Source organism: Notolepis coatsorum (assembly GCF_963971535.1).
Source record: "Notolepis coatsorum genome assembly, chromosome: 4".
Classification (NCBI taxonomy): Eukaryota; Metazoa; Chordata; class Actinopteri; order Aulopiformes; family Paralepididae; genus Notolepis; species Notolepis coatsorum.
The window spans coordinates 176745895-176761883 of NC_140168.1; the positions used below are offsets into that span (position 1 = coordinate 176745895).

A 15989-nucleotide genomic window follows, 5' to 3' on the forward strand; every position below is an offset into this window, starting at 1 on the left:
TATTCTGCATCGAACATTGTACATATGTCTATACTGAACACTGACCTCATTTTCTACTTCTAATTTACATGCTATACTATGTTATTTGATACTATCTTGTCTAGCACAGTCTCTGGAGCGTAACAGTAAGAAGCATTTTGTATGAAAGTATTCTGTACTTCTGTATGACAACTATTAAAGAAACTTGAAACTTGAACTTGAAACAATTAATGACATAATGCAGACAGCCATACCGGTGACAATGTTTAGCTTTTAGTGCCAAATGATAAGAGTCTGAGGCGGAGTCTCAAAGGAGAATGTTGAATATTTATTTTGCATTAAAAATCACAACAGTGCCTCTGCTAGGAGCTAACTGAACCACCGGAGCCGACTGGATAGGAAGTGCGCAACAACGTGTAACGTCCGTGTGGAACCAATGTGCCAACAACCTTTCCGTGGGTGAAGCATAGTTGAGCATAGTTGTCATTTAATGATACTAATACAACCACCTGTTGTTGAATAAATACCATTACTTTCTAGTTATTACTAAAAAACAGTATATATAAAACGGTAGCTGTAAAAAAAGAAGAAAAAAAAAGTTTTATCATTTATATAATATAATTTTTTTTAGTACATTAACTAAAAATAGACAAAAATGTCATCCGTTTTCGTCAACTAAATCTAGACTAAAACAAAAAGACAAAATTGAGACAAAAACTGACTAAGACTAAAATGCTCAGACATTTAGTTGACTAAAACTGACTAAACGAAAAATAAATGAAGATGACTAAATATGATAAACGAAAAAGGAGCACTTGACACATGACTAAGACTAAAACTAAAATGAAAATGGCTGCCAAAATTAACACTGGTGGGAGGCTCACGCTGCCCCCGATACTTCCTGTTTCCGCCATACCGGCGTCACCCAACCGACCTGTAGGAGTCGCTGTCCACAACGTCCAATCCCCACACACCGGCTTTCCCACCCTCTAACACTGCCAATTGTGTTAGTATGACGGCCGGCCAGGCCGGTAGCAACGCCGAGAGCTGGGCTCGATACCAGCATCTCCTGCGTTAGTGGCGAGCGCCTTGCCCTTGCCCACTGCGCCACTCAGCCGCCCATCTCATACCAAGCATTTCACTGTAATGGACGTGTACTTTATACGTGACAAATAAAAGCAAACTAGACGGGGTCCAAAGTTCCAATCTCTTTGACTATAGATGCTCCTGGTTGCCGCTGCACTCCAGCACAGTGCTGACGGTAACCGTACTGTTGTGATTAGGGGTGTAAATATTTCAATTAGATTACGATTCTCCAGGCAACGATTCAATGCATCATGAAATCTCTTCGTTTGACCACGATTCGATGGGCTTCGATACATTTTCGATCAGTTAATTCCCCAAAGAAAATGGTATACACAAATGTGGCTGGGGGAACTGATTCACTCAGCATGAATGGACTATAGGTCAATAATAGGGGTGTAAATATTTGACCCCACTTCGATTCGATTATGATTCTTCAGGCAACGATTCAAAGCATCATGAAATCTCTTGACCACGATTCGATGCGATTCGACCTTAGGATTGATGCATTGTTACCCCCCTAGTACGTAGTGATACAAAAGTGACCATATTTCTGTACAATCACGTCTAAACAAGACGAAAGTCTTTCTCTGGTCTGCATCCCCATAACAATTGTGTGTATTGAGCCGTACTGTATTGTACCCATTCTGCAATCTGTTAATAACATTTTCAATCAATCAATCAATCTTTTCACCGTGTGAATCAGCTCCAGAGAGTGGGACGGCGTGGACGGCTCTTCCAGAGGCCGACTGCATAACCGCAGTGAGGACGGAGAATTCTGGTGAGTGTGTGTGTGTGTGTGTGTGTGTGGTGTGTGTGTGTTGTGTGTGTGTGGTGTGTGTGTGTGGTGAGTGTGGTGAGTGTGTAGAGAAACACATGTTTTCTTCTTAGGATTATATTTGATTCCTCAAAAAGACACACCATTTTCATTAACTTGCATAACTTGCATCCATTTGATACCATGTACTATAATCTACACTCCATCCATTTGTCCATATAGTATTATACTAGATTTAGATATTCCGATTTTTACCTTTTATTTACCCAGGGTTGGTTCGCTGAGTATGAATGCTCTTGTTCAGCGACACCCTGCTTCTCTCTCTCTCTCCTCCTCCTCCCCTCCACTCAGGATGTCGTTCAGCGACACCCTGCTTCACACACTTCTCTCTCTCTCTCCTCCTCCTCCCCTCCACTCAGGATGTCGTTCAGCGACACCCTGCTTTACACACTTCTCTCTCTCTCTCCTCCTCCTCCCCTCCACTCAGGATGTCGTTCAGCGACACCCTGCTTCACACACTTCTCTCTCTCTCCTCCTCCTCCCCTCCACTCAGGATGTCGTTCAGCGACACCCTGCTTCACACACTTCTCTCTCTCTCTCCTCCTCCTCCCCTCCACTCAGGATGTCGTTCAGCGACACCCTGCTTCACACACTTCTCTCTCTCTCTCCTCCTCCTCCCCTCCACTCAGGATGTCGTTCAGCGACACCCTGCTTCACACACTTCTCTCTCTCTCTCCTCCTCCTCCCCTCCACTCAGGATGTCGTTCAGCGACACCCTGCTTCACACACTTCTCTCTCTCTCTCCTCCTCCTCCCCTCCACTCAGGATGTCGTTCAGCGACACCCTGCTTCACACACTTCTCTCTCTCTCTCTCTCCTCCTCCCCTCCACTCAGGATGTCGTTCAGCGACACCCTGCTTCACACACTTCTCTCTCTCCTCCTCCCCTCCACTCAGGATGTCGTTCAGCGACACCCTGCTTCACACACTTCTCTCTCTCTCTCCTCCTCCCCTCCACTCAGGATGTCGTTCAGCGACTTCCTGCGTGAGTTCAGTCGCCTGGAGATCTGCAACCTGACGGCGGACGCTCTGCAGAACAGCCAGCTGAAGAAGTGGAGCTCGTCGCTCTACCAGGGCGAGTGGAGGAGGGGCAGCACGGCAGGCGGCTGCAGGAACTTCCCAGGTACGTCCGTGTCGTGAGCCGCGGTACAGTGTTACCACAGTGGTGGTTCTCAGAGTGGGTACAGTGTTACCACAGTGGTGGTTCTCAGAGTGGGTACAGTGTTACCACAGTGGTGGTTCTCAGAGTGGGTACAGTGTTACCACAGTGGTGGTTCTCAGAGTGGGTACAGTGTTACCACAGTGGTGGTTCTCAGAGTGGGTACAGTGTTACCACAGTGGTGGTTCTCAGAGTGGGTACAGTGTTACCACAGTGGTGGTTCTCAGAGTGGGTACAGTGTTACCACAGTGGTGGTTCTCAGAGTGGGTACAGTGTTACCACAGTGGTGGTTCTCAGAGTGGGTACAGTGTTACCACAGTGGTGGTTCTCAGAGTGGGTACAGTGTTACCACAGTGGTGGTTCTCAGAGTGGGTACAGTGTTACCACAGTGGTGGTTCTCAGAGTGGGTACAGTGTTACCACAGTGGTGGTTCTCAGAGTGGGTACAGTGTTACCACAGTGGTGGTTCTCAGAGTGGGTACAGTGTTACCACAGTGGTGGTTCTCAGAGTGGGTACAGTGTTACCACAGTGGTGGTTCTCAGAGTGGAGGTACAGTGTTACCACAGTGGTGGTTCTCAGAGTGGGTACAGTGTTGCCACAGTGGTGGTTCTCAGAGTGGAGGTACAGTGTTACCACAGTGGTGGTTCTCAGAGTGGGTACAGTGTTGCCACAGTGGTGGTTCTCAGAGTGGGGTCCCCCCGGGATCCTTGAGAGGGTTTCAGGCGGTGCCCCGGCTAAATGAGTCATCAATGAATCAATGAATAACTAAAAGAAAAAGGTGGCAGAGAAACCTGGTCTGATGACCTTTCCACCTCCTGTACCCCAGCGACCTTCTGGATCAACCCCCAGTTCAAGGTCTCCCTCGAGCACCCGGACACACCCGGCCAATCAGAATGCAGCTTCCTGGTCGCCCTGATGCAAAAGGACCGCAGGAAGAAGCGCAAGGAGGGCAAGGACATGGAGACCATCGGCTTCGCCATCTACGAGGTTAGACGCTCACCGGCTGTCGGTCAAACGTGCATTCACGTGACTTCCACATACACGCAATTGACCTATCTTAAGCCCCGCCCCCTTTTCTTGATCCTCCAACACGGGTTGTCTGGGGGGAGGTGACAGTTGTGATTGGAGCATCAAGAAAAGAGGGCGGTGTTTGAGATGGGTCAATTCAAAGTGCTTTCATAGAAAGCAAGGTATCCTTTTAAAGGCCCAATCAGTGATTTATTGTACACTATCAATGTGATAGTTTGATAAGGCGATGGAAAATACTATACTTGGAGCTTTATTACCCCGTTGTGAATCAGAATATGGATGTTGTGTTTTGCGCCAGTGTTTACAAACATTAACAACGCCAACAAACCTTTTGTAGCCACAAAATACATTGAATGACCTGTTATCTACGGTGTTAGTCCTTGTATCAAGAGCTCAATCAATCAACTAGAGAATAAATGAATCTCCATTCCTATGATCACTAATTGGGCCTTTAACACTTTAACATACTGCATCAGTATTTTATGTGAATGACTAGGCCTATATATCTTTTTACTTTGTATAATTCTCTCTCTCCCTCTCCCTCCCCCTCTCTCTTTCTCCCTCTCTCTCTCCTTCTCATACAGGTCCCAGATCAGGTATGCTGGACCCATCTCTCCATTCACGGTGGTCCTGTACATGTAAAATGCCAAAATGGGTTCGGATCGGATTTGGAATTTGATTAGTAGAATATAGACTGGATGATGAAATGTCAAAGGGCTCAGTTTTGCACAGTATTGGAAATCGAGCCCAGTGGTTAAAATAGATATAGACAAAGAAAAAAACCTTTTCCTAAGAATTATAACTTGCACCTTCTGTTCTAACCTGTATGTTCTGTACTGTAGGTGGTAGGAATGAGAGGTCAGAAAGACAGCGGAACATAGAACCATGCTGTACATATTGGTTTTATGGTTCAATGGGAAGACTGAAAGCATTGTGTTATCTCTCTTTCTCTCCCTCTTTCTCTCCCCCTCTCCTTCTATCTTTCTCTCTCCCTCTCTTTCTCTCTCCATCTCCCTCTCTCTCCCTCTCTCCCCCCCTCTCTCTATCTCTCTCTTTCTCTCTGTCTCTCTCTTCCCCCCTCTCTTTCTCTCCCCCTCTTTCTATCTCTCTCTCTCTCTCTCTCTCTCTCTCTCCAGTATGTGGGCAGGTCGGGAGTCCACCTGAAGAGAGACTTCTTCCTCACGCACGGCTCCAGCGCCCGTTCCGAGCTCTTCATCAACCTGCGTGAGGTCAGCACGCGCTGCAGGCTGCCCCGGGGGGAGTACATCATCGTGCCGTCCACCTTCGAGCCGCAGAAGGAGGGAGACTTCTGCCTCAGGGTCTTCTCTGAGAAGCCTGCCAACTCTGAGTGAGTAGCAGTGGTGACTGTGGTGATGATGAGGGTGATAATGAGGGTGATGATGATGATGATGGTGATGTGGGTGATGATGAGGGTGATGATGATGGTGTGTACAGGGATCCCACAGTCGCGGAAAACTGGGAAAGTTCACGGAATACACATACTTTATATACATATACTGTACATCCAAACATAGAGGTTATAGTTGTTCCAAGGAATTTTAAACTGTCCACACAAGGGGGTGTGTGTGTGTGTGTGTGTGTGTGTGTGTGTGTGTGCATGCACGTGTGCGTGTCCAAGCTTTCCACAAAGTGTAGTCATGTTACATGAATCCGTTTAGAAGTTATGCACCTTTTAGTTCCAGGCCGCTCCCTCTGCTACTCCCACCAGTTAACCACCCGCTCCCTCTGCTACTCCCACCAGTTAACCACCCGTTCCCACTGCTACTCCCACCAGTTAACCACCCGTTCCCTCTGCTACTCCCACCAGTTAACCACCCGTTCCCTCTGCTACTCCCACCAGTTAACCACCCGTTCCCTCTGCTACTCCCACCAGTTAACCACCCGTTCCCTCTGCTACTCCCACCAGTTAACCACCCGTTCCCACTGCTACTCCCACCAGTTAACCGCCCGTTCCCTCTGCTACTCCCACCAGTTAACCACCCGTTCCCTCTGCTACTCCCACCAGTTAACCACCCGCTCCCACTGCTACTCCCACCAGTTAACCACCCGTTCCCTCTGCTACTCCCACCAGTTAACCACCCGTTCCCTCTGCTACTCCCACCAGTTAACCACCCGTTCCCTCTGCTACTCCCACCAGTTAACCACCCGTTCCCACTGCTACTCCCACCAGTTAACCACCCGTTCCCACTGCTACTCCCACCAGTTAACGTTAGGTTATGACTATAACCAAGTTCTGTTAGTATAGCGACGCTCGGCGTCACTCTCTGCGTCCTCGCACACGTGCACGCGCACTGAATAAAGACCACAATGTACCTTTAATCCCAATATTTGTCTGACCACACCCCTATCAGCTTACCCATATAAGCAGGGGTGGGGCCACCCACTTGCCTCCTTCCCAAGCTTTCACCACAAGGCGAGATCAAGGGCTGCAGCGGCGTCGGACGCCGAGCGTCGCTATACTAACAGAACTTGGTTATAGTCATAACCTAATGTTCTGTATCGTATAGCTCTCGCTCGGCGTCACTCTCTGCACAAGGGAGGCCGAGCGAGAGCCATCGGCCGACAAATACACCCCGCTGAAAGCCCCCCACAACCATCAGAACAGGGAGGGCCGAGCCCCCCCGACCCACCCTAATGGAGGGCACCCCCCCTATTGGGGGCTTCACGGGAGGGCGACGGACCCGACCGTGCGAAGAGGCACTCAAGCAACTCAACACACAGGGTGAGCAGACCGTGGCTTGACCCCACGACTACACACACGCACAACCCGCATGCCACCGGGGAACGAACGGAGGAAACAACCTCGTTACTGCCCCCAGAATCACAGGGTCAAGGGCAAACCCAACCCCGTGGCAAGGCCGTAGCAGCGGAGCGCGAACGAAGACCCAGACCCACCAAAGGGACTGGATCCCCTGGAACGGGGGCCCGGAGAAGTCCATGATGCCAGCATCAAGACCCCACCAGGTGGGCACTTAGTGACCCCGCCCCCCACATCGCCAGCGTATTCGGACAAAGGCCCCTCAGCCGAGCGGGCCCTGTCCCCCCAATAGTACACCGCCTGGCACACTGACCCTGCAGAACAGGCAGTCAGCATGGCCGTAAGCACACAAAAAAAGGTTAACCAACGGAAGCAGGCAGCGCACCGGGGAAAAACCAGGCAACAGGCTGTTAACCCTAGCCTGGAGACTGCGGACGAGACAGGCGCCAGAGGGGACAGCTGAACACAGCCGCCCCGGCGGAAGGGGCGTATGCTGGCGTTGTTGCATGACCAAGCCTCCATTTAAAAACCCCCACCCAGAGGGGTTGAGGCAGAGAAGGCTGACACGATTGGCAGACGTCATGAACGTGCAGGGGCACCCTCAACCGGGTAACCCGGGAGTTGACACTGCTCCAACACACCAGGGAATCAACCACCTTGGTGTTACCCAATGCGGTGGTTGTTCCTATAACCCCTCAAGAAAAAACTCAAACACACCTGCGGGCATACACCGGCTACACCGCAGTACAAGTGTTTCAGTTTTCAAAAAAGGGTTAACCCAGGCCTACGGGTCGACGAAACATGACTTCGGACCGGGCCCGGCGATACGGGAAGCACAGGGTCACCAGAGGAGGTCAAAGACCACCCCAACAGGCCCCTCTTCGCCATGCGTGAGAGAGGAGCGAAAAAGAATGGAGAACCAGCCCCAAGCACACCGTACTTGGTATTCCCAGGCGGTCTCCCAACCAAGTACTAACCAGGACCAACCTGTGTAGCGGCCGAGATCTGACGAGATCGAGCGTGTACAGGTTGGCATGGCCGTAAGCCATTACGACAGTGCTGAGTAAAAAATTTACCCAACCAGGGTCTCCATAGCGCTTAACCCTGTGACACCCGGACCGACCTGGCATTTTTCCCCCTGAAAAAAGCCCAAGTCCCTCAGGGTACCAGAACAGCAGATCTGCATCCCCGGCGGACAACGGGTTCAACTGATCCGGACCAGCGTGACCAGAACCAGTCCCGTGCCCTAACCACGCCGACATGCCTAATCCAGGAGAAGGGGCAGATATGCGTGTTGATCTTAAACATGAAAAGAAGGCGCCACCCAGACGTTCGGGCGAACCGCGCCCAGTGGCCCACCCCCAGGGCGTGAGACCCCTCTACATATGTTCAGATCCATTCCGTCATCATCCCCCAGATATGAACGAGAATCCGTCGATAACCAAACCAGGTCGTCGGACTTGGTCGTCGGAAGAGGAAAAACCTCCATCCCAGTTGCTTTATAAAAACGCCGTTTTAACCTCAAGCAACCAAGGCGTGCCAGTCAGTCGCCTGTTTACAGAACACCCCGAGCTAGCACTATACGTGCGTCGGGACACACCCACATCAATGAACAGGCTATTTAGACCTGTCATTGAATCCCCAAGGCGCCCAGGGGAACGACAAGAGGGGTGTGACACTTCCTAACTCCAACTCTTTTTAGTAGAAAAGAAGGAAGCACCAACAGTATGTATCCCAGTCTACACAGCCGGGGGTAAAAATTGTTCACATTTTTACATCCCACCACCCTCCCATAGGAAGGAGACGGGAATCCCCAGAGAGACTTCCCACGCGAGCTGTACAGATTGAAAAGAATATATTGCACCTTGAGCCATGTAAAAAATTGGTTTTAGGGCTCTCCGGGGAGGAGGCACTGAACCCATACACACTCAATAATCGAATTGAATCGAATACATACACAATAGAGTAGGACTCCTTCTAGAGGGTCCACTCACCTTGACAATCTGAGGAGGAGGCTCTGTACTCTGAAGGAGGCTCCCTCCTCACGGAAGGAGTCCCAACTCACAGAAGGCCCGAATAGGAGCTTGGTGAGGAGGAGCCCTGAGCACCCCCCGAAACAGATCCATCACATGGACCTGAACAGCACACGGAAGTCCTACCAACAGAGACGCGCACGGTGACGTACTCTATGGCGGGGGAATTTCTGCGGTGCACACGCCCAATATTCCAGGCCGTGGGACCAGGAAACTCCCTCCCCCCCCCCCCCCCCCCCCCTTCACCCTGTAACGTGCCGAACCGCAACGTGACAGGAACCTTGAAGGACAGGTGGGTTTACCCCTGACCAACAGAAAAAAGGGGGAGGAAAGGTTACCAGTTCACCCCTTTACGACCCCACACCCATGATACGATGTAATGACAAAAAGAGAATATGACACAGTCATAGTCAGCTCCATGAAGCGTCTGACAGCTTCACACAGCGCATGAGCTAACCTGCTATCTGATTTTTACTAAGGAAAAAACACAGAATAGAGAGGGCTCTCCAAGAGCCCCGGTACCAAACTTACACATGTGCTTCTGTGGCCAGTCCAACCCAGTTGTAGGTCACATGACACACACAACCCATCATCACCAAAAAAAATGGCAAAAACACTCTACAGAGGAACATAATTCTCGATTAGTATCGGCCACAGGCCTTGCTAAGCACACACGAAAGCGACCAAACAATCTTTTCTTTTAGGAAAATAAAGTTTCTCCAGCAGTTTTAGCACAACCTCAGCAATCAAGCTAAGGGTTACATCGCATCCCTACCACATAGTGACACAATGTAGTGCAACAACATGTCTGATAGGAGGATGAAGAAGTCCCCAGGGAACCGGGGGGAAAACACAATCCTCCTACTTTACCCTTAATACGGCCAGTTAAAACAGGAAAACCTGTTAATATGTGAACACACTGTTCATTGTCATTACGGGCTGAGAAAAGAATCATTCTTTACTCATTTGTCACTAAGCATAGCTTTATAGGTTAGTTAACCCCCTTAGTTGTGAGTACACGGTACATATAAACACACATGATGTTTCTCAACACAACAAACCAGATCATTTTCACATCTGTAACAACAACCCGATTTGCATGGAGAAGCTAAATACCAGTGACAAGACAATTCACACATAACTCGCGTCGTATCCTAAATGTAGTGCAGTAACACTCGTTTTGGAAAACATCGTTATTTACAAAACATTTAGAAGGGAAAGCCAGAAGTAGTGTACAAGGTCTGGCCAAACCTTGCCTACCCGGAGCGTAGATCAACGAAGTGCAGTCTCAAGGCACCGTAGTAAACACAGCCGTTCTGTGTTGCCGACCCGGCCAGCGTCGCCGCTCCAACCCGTCGCTACGGTCCCCTTTGTTGACGCAGGCTTTGCCGTCCTGGCCCAGGGCAGGTTCGACGAACATCCTCTGTCAAAGATGACGTCGTAGTCAAGAGTGTTTAAAACATGTTTTTTTTTTTTATCCACTTTTTCTCCCATTTTATATATTTTCTCCCATCCCAATTTTCGTATCATCCAATTCAACCCTCCCCTGTCACGAACGTTGTTTCTTGCCTCCCACAAGCCGGCTGCAATGTGGACTAAGTCATACATAGCACAAGTCCCCTCCGGTACTCGAGGTAACAGCAGTCGCATCTTTTCACCTGTGCAGCTCGATCTCTCAGTGGCGAGGAGTAACGCGTGGGAGGCTCACGCTGCCCCCGACACTTCCTGATTCTACTGCGCAGGCGCACCAACCGACCTGTAGGAGTCGCTGTCCACAACGCCCGATCCCCACCCATCAGTTTCCCACCCCCTAATACGGCCAATGTGTATTAGTATGAATGACCAGCTAAACTGAAAGCAATGTGGAGCGCTGGGCTCGAACAGGCAAGCCCAGCGTCTCCGTCATTCGTGGCGAGCGCCTTGCCCACTACGCCACGTAGCCGCCCGAGTGTTTAAAACATGTTATAATCAAAGCACGTTCAACAGAGTAGCATTAAGCTAACGGCCGCTCCAACCGTCGGTCGCTACCGCCCCTGCCCGCGAGACGCCGAGCGAACGGCGCACGCGACCAGAGGGGAGCTTCGAATCCCCCCCCCCGCCTCTCCCCGTGAGGGAGAGGGGAGTTGGGAACCGCGGCGGCGCGCGAGGGGCCGGAGCCACCCCGCGCTGGGCCTCGGCCGATAGCAGCAAGCCAACGTTTCCTAGTCTAGCCAAGTAGGCCACCTAGTGATCACAGCAGGCTAGCGCCGCAGCTAACAGCTGACTGGCTAACAGTAGGCCACCACTAGCACGTAAGCTAAGCAGTTATCACCTGAACTTGTACACAATGATATAACACTCACCCAGACAGGCCGCCGTTCTGAAACCCTCCTCACTTTTTAAGAGAAAAGAGAAACAAGATGTTAACACAGTTTTACAACGGTGATTTTACCAACACCCGACGGAGCCAGCACAATACCCAACTGGCCTGTGTAGCTGACTTTGAACACAGATCTTCCGCTAATGAACATCTATGCCCATATCTCCTCGTGAGGGAATACTCTCATTTGGATATGAAAGATGGGACCTAACACGGTGACAGAGAGATATCCACTCGTCCAGAAAACACAGGGATCACCAGTGTTAATGGTCGTGGCCCACTAGTTAAACTATAATGGGCTTCAGATCAAGGTCTTCCGCTGCTGCCTAAGAGGCTGAACAAAAGACCTTAACCTGGGGCCGGTGATTCGTAAACATTGTCAGTTAGCCCCCATAGCACTAACAGACAAGTGGAGCCGCAAGCAAACAGTACTCACCCAACCTGAAACCCACCGCTTCTCACAACAGCGGCGCATCCTACAGTTCAGCTGTGTCCTGAAAGGTTTCACCCCAACCAACACAGCAAGGAACTGCAGTTGAGAGGCATGCAGCGGCGTGCTCCCAATAAGAAAACCGGTGGAGGATTTTAGAATGATCATCATCTTCCAGACACTCCAGTACGAAGACAATATCGCCGTATTTTCTCGAAAATAGTGAGAGAGAAAATAAAGATATGATGTCAACGTATCCTTGTTTTCCAACTCTTCTCCTACCATCACATTCAAGTGGGGATCTACCGAGGCACTTCCTTGTGGTGAAAGCGAGAAGGAGGCGAGTGGGTGGCCCCACCCCTGCTTATATGGGTAAGCTGATAGGGGTGTGGTCAGACAAATATTGGGATTAAAGGTACAGTGTGGTCTTTATTCATTGTGCGTGCACGTGTGCGAGGACAGTGCAGAGAGTGACGCCGAGCGAGAGCTATACGATACAGAACCACCCGTTCCCTCTGCTACTCCCACCAGTTAACCACCCGTTCCCTCTGCTACTCCCACCAGTTAACCACCCGTTCCCTCTGCTACTCCCACCAGTTAACCACCCGTTCCCTCTGCTACTCCCACCAGTTAACCACCCGTTCCCACTGCTACTCCCACCAGTTAACCACCCGTTCCCACTGCTACTCCCACCAGTTAACCACCCGTTCCCTCTGCTACTCCCACCAGTTAACCACCCGTTCCCACTGCTACTCCCACCAGTTAACCACCCGTTCCCTCTGCTACTCCCACCAGTTAACCACCCGTTCCCTCTGCTACTCCCACCAGTTAACCACCCGTTCCCACTGCTACTCCCACCAGTTAACCACCCGTTCCCTCTGCTACTCCCACCAGTTAACCACCCGTTCCCACTGCTACTCCCACCAGTTAACCACCCGTTCCCACTGCTACTCCCACCAGTTAACCACCCGCTCCCTCTGCTACTCCCACCAGTTAACCACCCGTTCCCTCTGCTACTCCCACCAGTTAACCACCCGTTCCCTCTGCTACTCCCACCAGTTAACCACCCCGTTCCCTCTGCTACTCCCACCAGTTAACCACCCGTTCCCTCTGCTACTCCCACCAGTTAACCACCCGTTCCCACTGCTACTCCCACCAGTTAACCACCCGTTCCCTCTGCTACTCCCACCAGTTAACCACCCGCTCCCTCTGCTACTCCCACCAGTTAACCACCCGCTCCCTCTGCTACTCCCACCAGTTAACCACCCGCTCCCTCTGCTACTCCCACCAGTTAACCACCCGCTCCCTCTGCTACTCCCACCAGTTAACCACCCGCTCCCACTGCTACTCCCACCAGTTAACCACCCGTTCCCTCTGCTACTCCCACCAGTTAACCACCCGCTCCCTCTGCTACTCCCACCAGTTAACCACCCGTTCCCTCTGCTACTCCCACCAGTTAACCACCCGTTCCCACTGCTACTCCCACCAGTTAACCACCCGTTCCCACTGCTACTCCCACCAGTTAACCACCCGTTCCCACTGCTACTCCCACCAGTTAACCACCCGTTCCCTCTGCTACTCCCACCAGTTAACCACCCGTTCCCACTGCTACTCCCACCAGTTAACCACCCGCTCCCTCTGCTACTCCCACCAGTTAACCACCCGCTCCCACTGCTACTCCCACCAGTTAACCACCCGTTCCCTCTGCTACTCCCACCAGTTAACCACCCGCTCCCACTGCTACTCCCACCAGTTAACCACCCGTTCCCTCTGCTACTCCCACCAGTTAACCACCCGCTCCCTCTGCTACTCCCACCAGTTAACCACCCGCTCCCACTGCTACTCCCACCAGTTAACCACCCGTTCCCTCTGCTACTCCCACCAGTTAACCACCCGTTCCCACTGCTACTCCCACCAGTTAACCACCCGTTCCCACTGCTACTCCCACCAGTTAACCACCCGCTCCCTCTGCTACTCCCACCAGTTAACCACCCGCTCCCTCTGCTACTCCCACCAGTTAACCACCCGCTCCCACTGCTACTCCCACCAGTTAACCACCCGCTCCCTCTGCTACTCCCACCAGTTAACCACCCGTTCCCTCTGCTACTCCCACCAGTTAACCACCCGCTCCCTCTGCTACTCCCACCAGTTAACCACCCGTTCCCTCTGCTACTCCCACCAGTTAACCACCCGCTCCCTCTGCTACTCCCACCAGTTACCCAGCCGTCCTGTTGGCTCATAACCACCCGTTCCTCACAGTCTTGTGCAAGTCTGTGTATGGAGGTTATTGGCATTATGAGCAGTTGATCAGCTGTCCCAGCTGTCCTATTGGGTCGAGACCAACTCTTCCACTAAATGTTGTGCAAGTCTGTGAACCCATTTGGAGATTATGCGCCTTTTTGGGGATAGGCCACTCCCATCGCCATGCCCACTTTTAGCCCATTGGCATGAACACATACACACCTTCACACACACACACGCACGCACGCACACACAGTTAATAGGTTCCCCTCTCAATACAAAAGAACAAAAAGAAAACTATATTTGCATGAACTATTACATTATTATTATTTTTTTGTATTGATATTTTTGCACAAATCTTTCCAATATTCACAAGACATCTTTCCACAGCATAATATGCAACATCCAAGATTTGTCTTTTTCTTTTTCGTAACATCATACAAAACATACAAAAGACTCATACAAACACATTAACAACTGACATGGAAATAAAAATAAAAAAAAACATTACTATACATTGTGCATATATATCCCTGATGCACATACGTTACATGTAGACCGATCTACCTGCGAGCAGGTATGTGCTGCATCTTCTATCGGGATGCCAACTATTACATTTTTTATAATTTAACGACTATTTTTTATTTATTTTTTTAATCTTTTTCCCCCTCCATTTTTCCTCCGATTTTCTCCCATCCCAATGTTAATTTAACGACTATACTAATATTGTAAAATGTTTGCCCATCCCTAATGAGAGGTGACAGAACACCTGTGCTGATGGTCTTCAGGAGTACAGCCTCATTGGTACGACGGTGTTAAAAGCAGACCTTTTATCAATGAATGAATGACCTTTATTTATATAGCACCCTTCACAGCACGAATGCACAGGGTGCTTTACACTACAGCTTAATATAAAAATTAAAAACACAATAAAACAAAATCAGAAATAAATGACAACAGACAAACAGCAGTTAAAAACAGTGAAACCAGATAGAAAAAGTAGAATAAAAGAATTTGGATAAAATCATGAGTAACTAATTAAAACAACACTATAGAACAGTGAGGACAAGAAAAGGCGCCTATGTATGATCAAAAGCCTGCCTGAACAAATGTGTTTTTAGTTGTTTTTTAAAAGAGTTCTCAGAGGGGGCAGTTCGCAGGTCCAGGGGGAGAGCGTTCCAGAGCCTTGGTGCTGTCACCTCGAAGGCTCGATCACCCCTTGTTTTTAGCCTGGTCCTGGGGATCACTAGGAGGTGCTGATCGGCAGATCTGAGTGAGCAGGTGTGAGCGGGTGAACAGAACAGGTCCATAGGTGGCGGAAGGCCTCTGGGTGCTACAGGATGGAATTTGTACAGGGAGAGAGACGGCGCCCTCTACAGTCCTGTATGCAAACTGACAAATGTCAGATGGACAGATTGTGTAACCAGTTTATCAAATATCTTCATGATAACAGAAGTCAAAGAAACAGATCTGCAGGCTTTTAGACATTTGCTGACATTAGTTCTTTGGGTACTGGAGTAATTACTGCAGATTTTAAAGCTGCTATATAAAGGCACCATTTACCATTTATGATAAAAAAAAAAGTACCACTCCTTTTTAAATTGATTCGAGTTGGCTAATATGTCATGTGATATAGACTATCGTGAATTTATCAAGCAGGCTAATTTGTTAGCGACTACAAACCTTTCTGGCCTTAATTAGGCTACAATGTGAACCTCGTTTCGCTGTGAAAAGGCCTGTGCTGTCTGTGAATGTGATTGGGCAGAGGAAACATAACAGACTTCTCCCTCTTGTTTTTCCTAGGGAACTGGACGACGATGTCACAGCGGAGCTTCCAGCTGAGGTGAGAAGAGGGGAAGAGGTGCTCCTGCTCATTTCCCAAACCACCCACGCTGCCGTGGAAGTTATATTAAACAAACAGTTAACCCTTTCACTGCCACACGACAGAAATGCGGAGCTAATGATGCTAATGATGGAGCATCGCCGTCGGTTGTGTGATAGTAAAGGGCTAACCTTCTGTATTGTCACAGTGAAAGGGTTAACCGGCTGTCGTGTGGCAGT

At 49.9% G+C, this 15989-nt stretch overlaps 1 protein-coding gene across 1 annotated transcript in view; it reads left to right on the forward strand.

The window, feature by feature from the left end:
- The window catches only part of capn1 (calpain 1), a 126870-nt gene that overhangs the window by 98048 nt on the left and 12833 nt on the right, over nt 1–15989 (forward strand). Inside the window, exons 9-13 of the mRNA XM_084312569.1 lie at nt 1769–1843; nt 2861–3021; nt 3884–4083; nt 5223–5434; nt 15732–15771. Of these exons, the coding sequence (XP_084168695.1) occupies nt 1769–1843; nt 2861–3021; nt 3884–4083; nt 5223–5434; nt 15732–15771 (688 nt within the window). The remainder of the gene's footprint in view (nt 1–1768; nt 1844–2860; nt 3022–3883; nt 4084–5222; nt 5435–15731; nt 15772–15989) is intronic.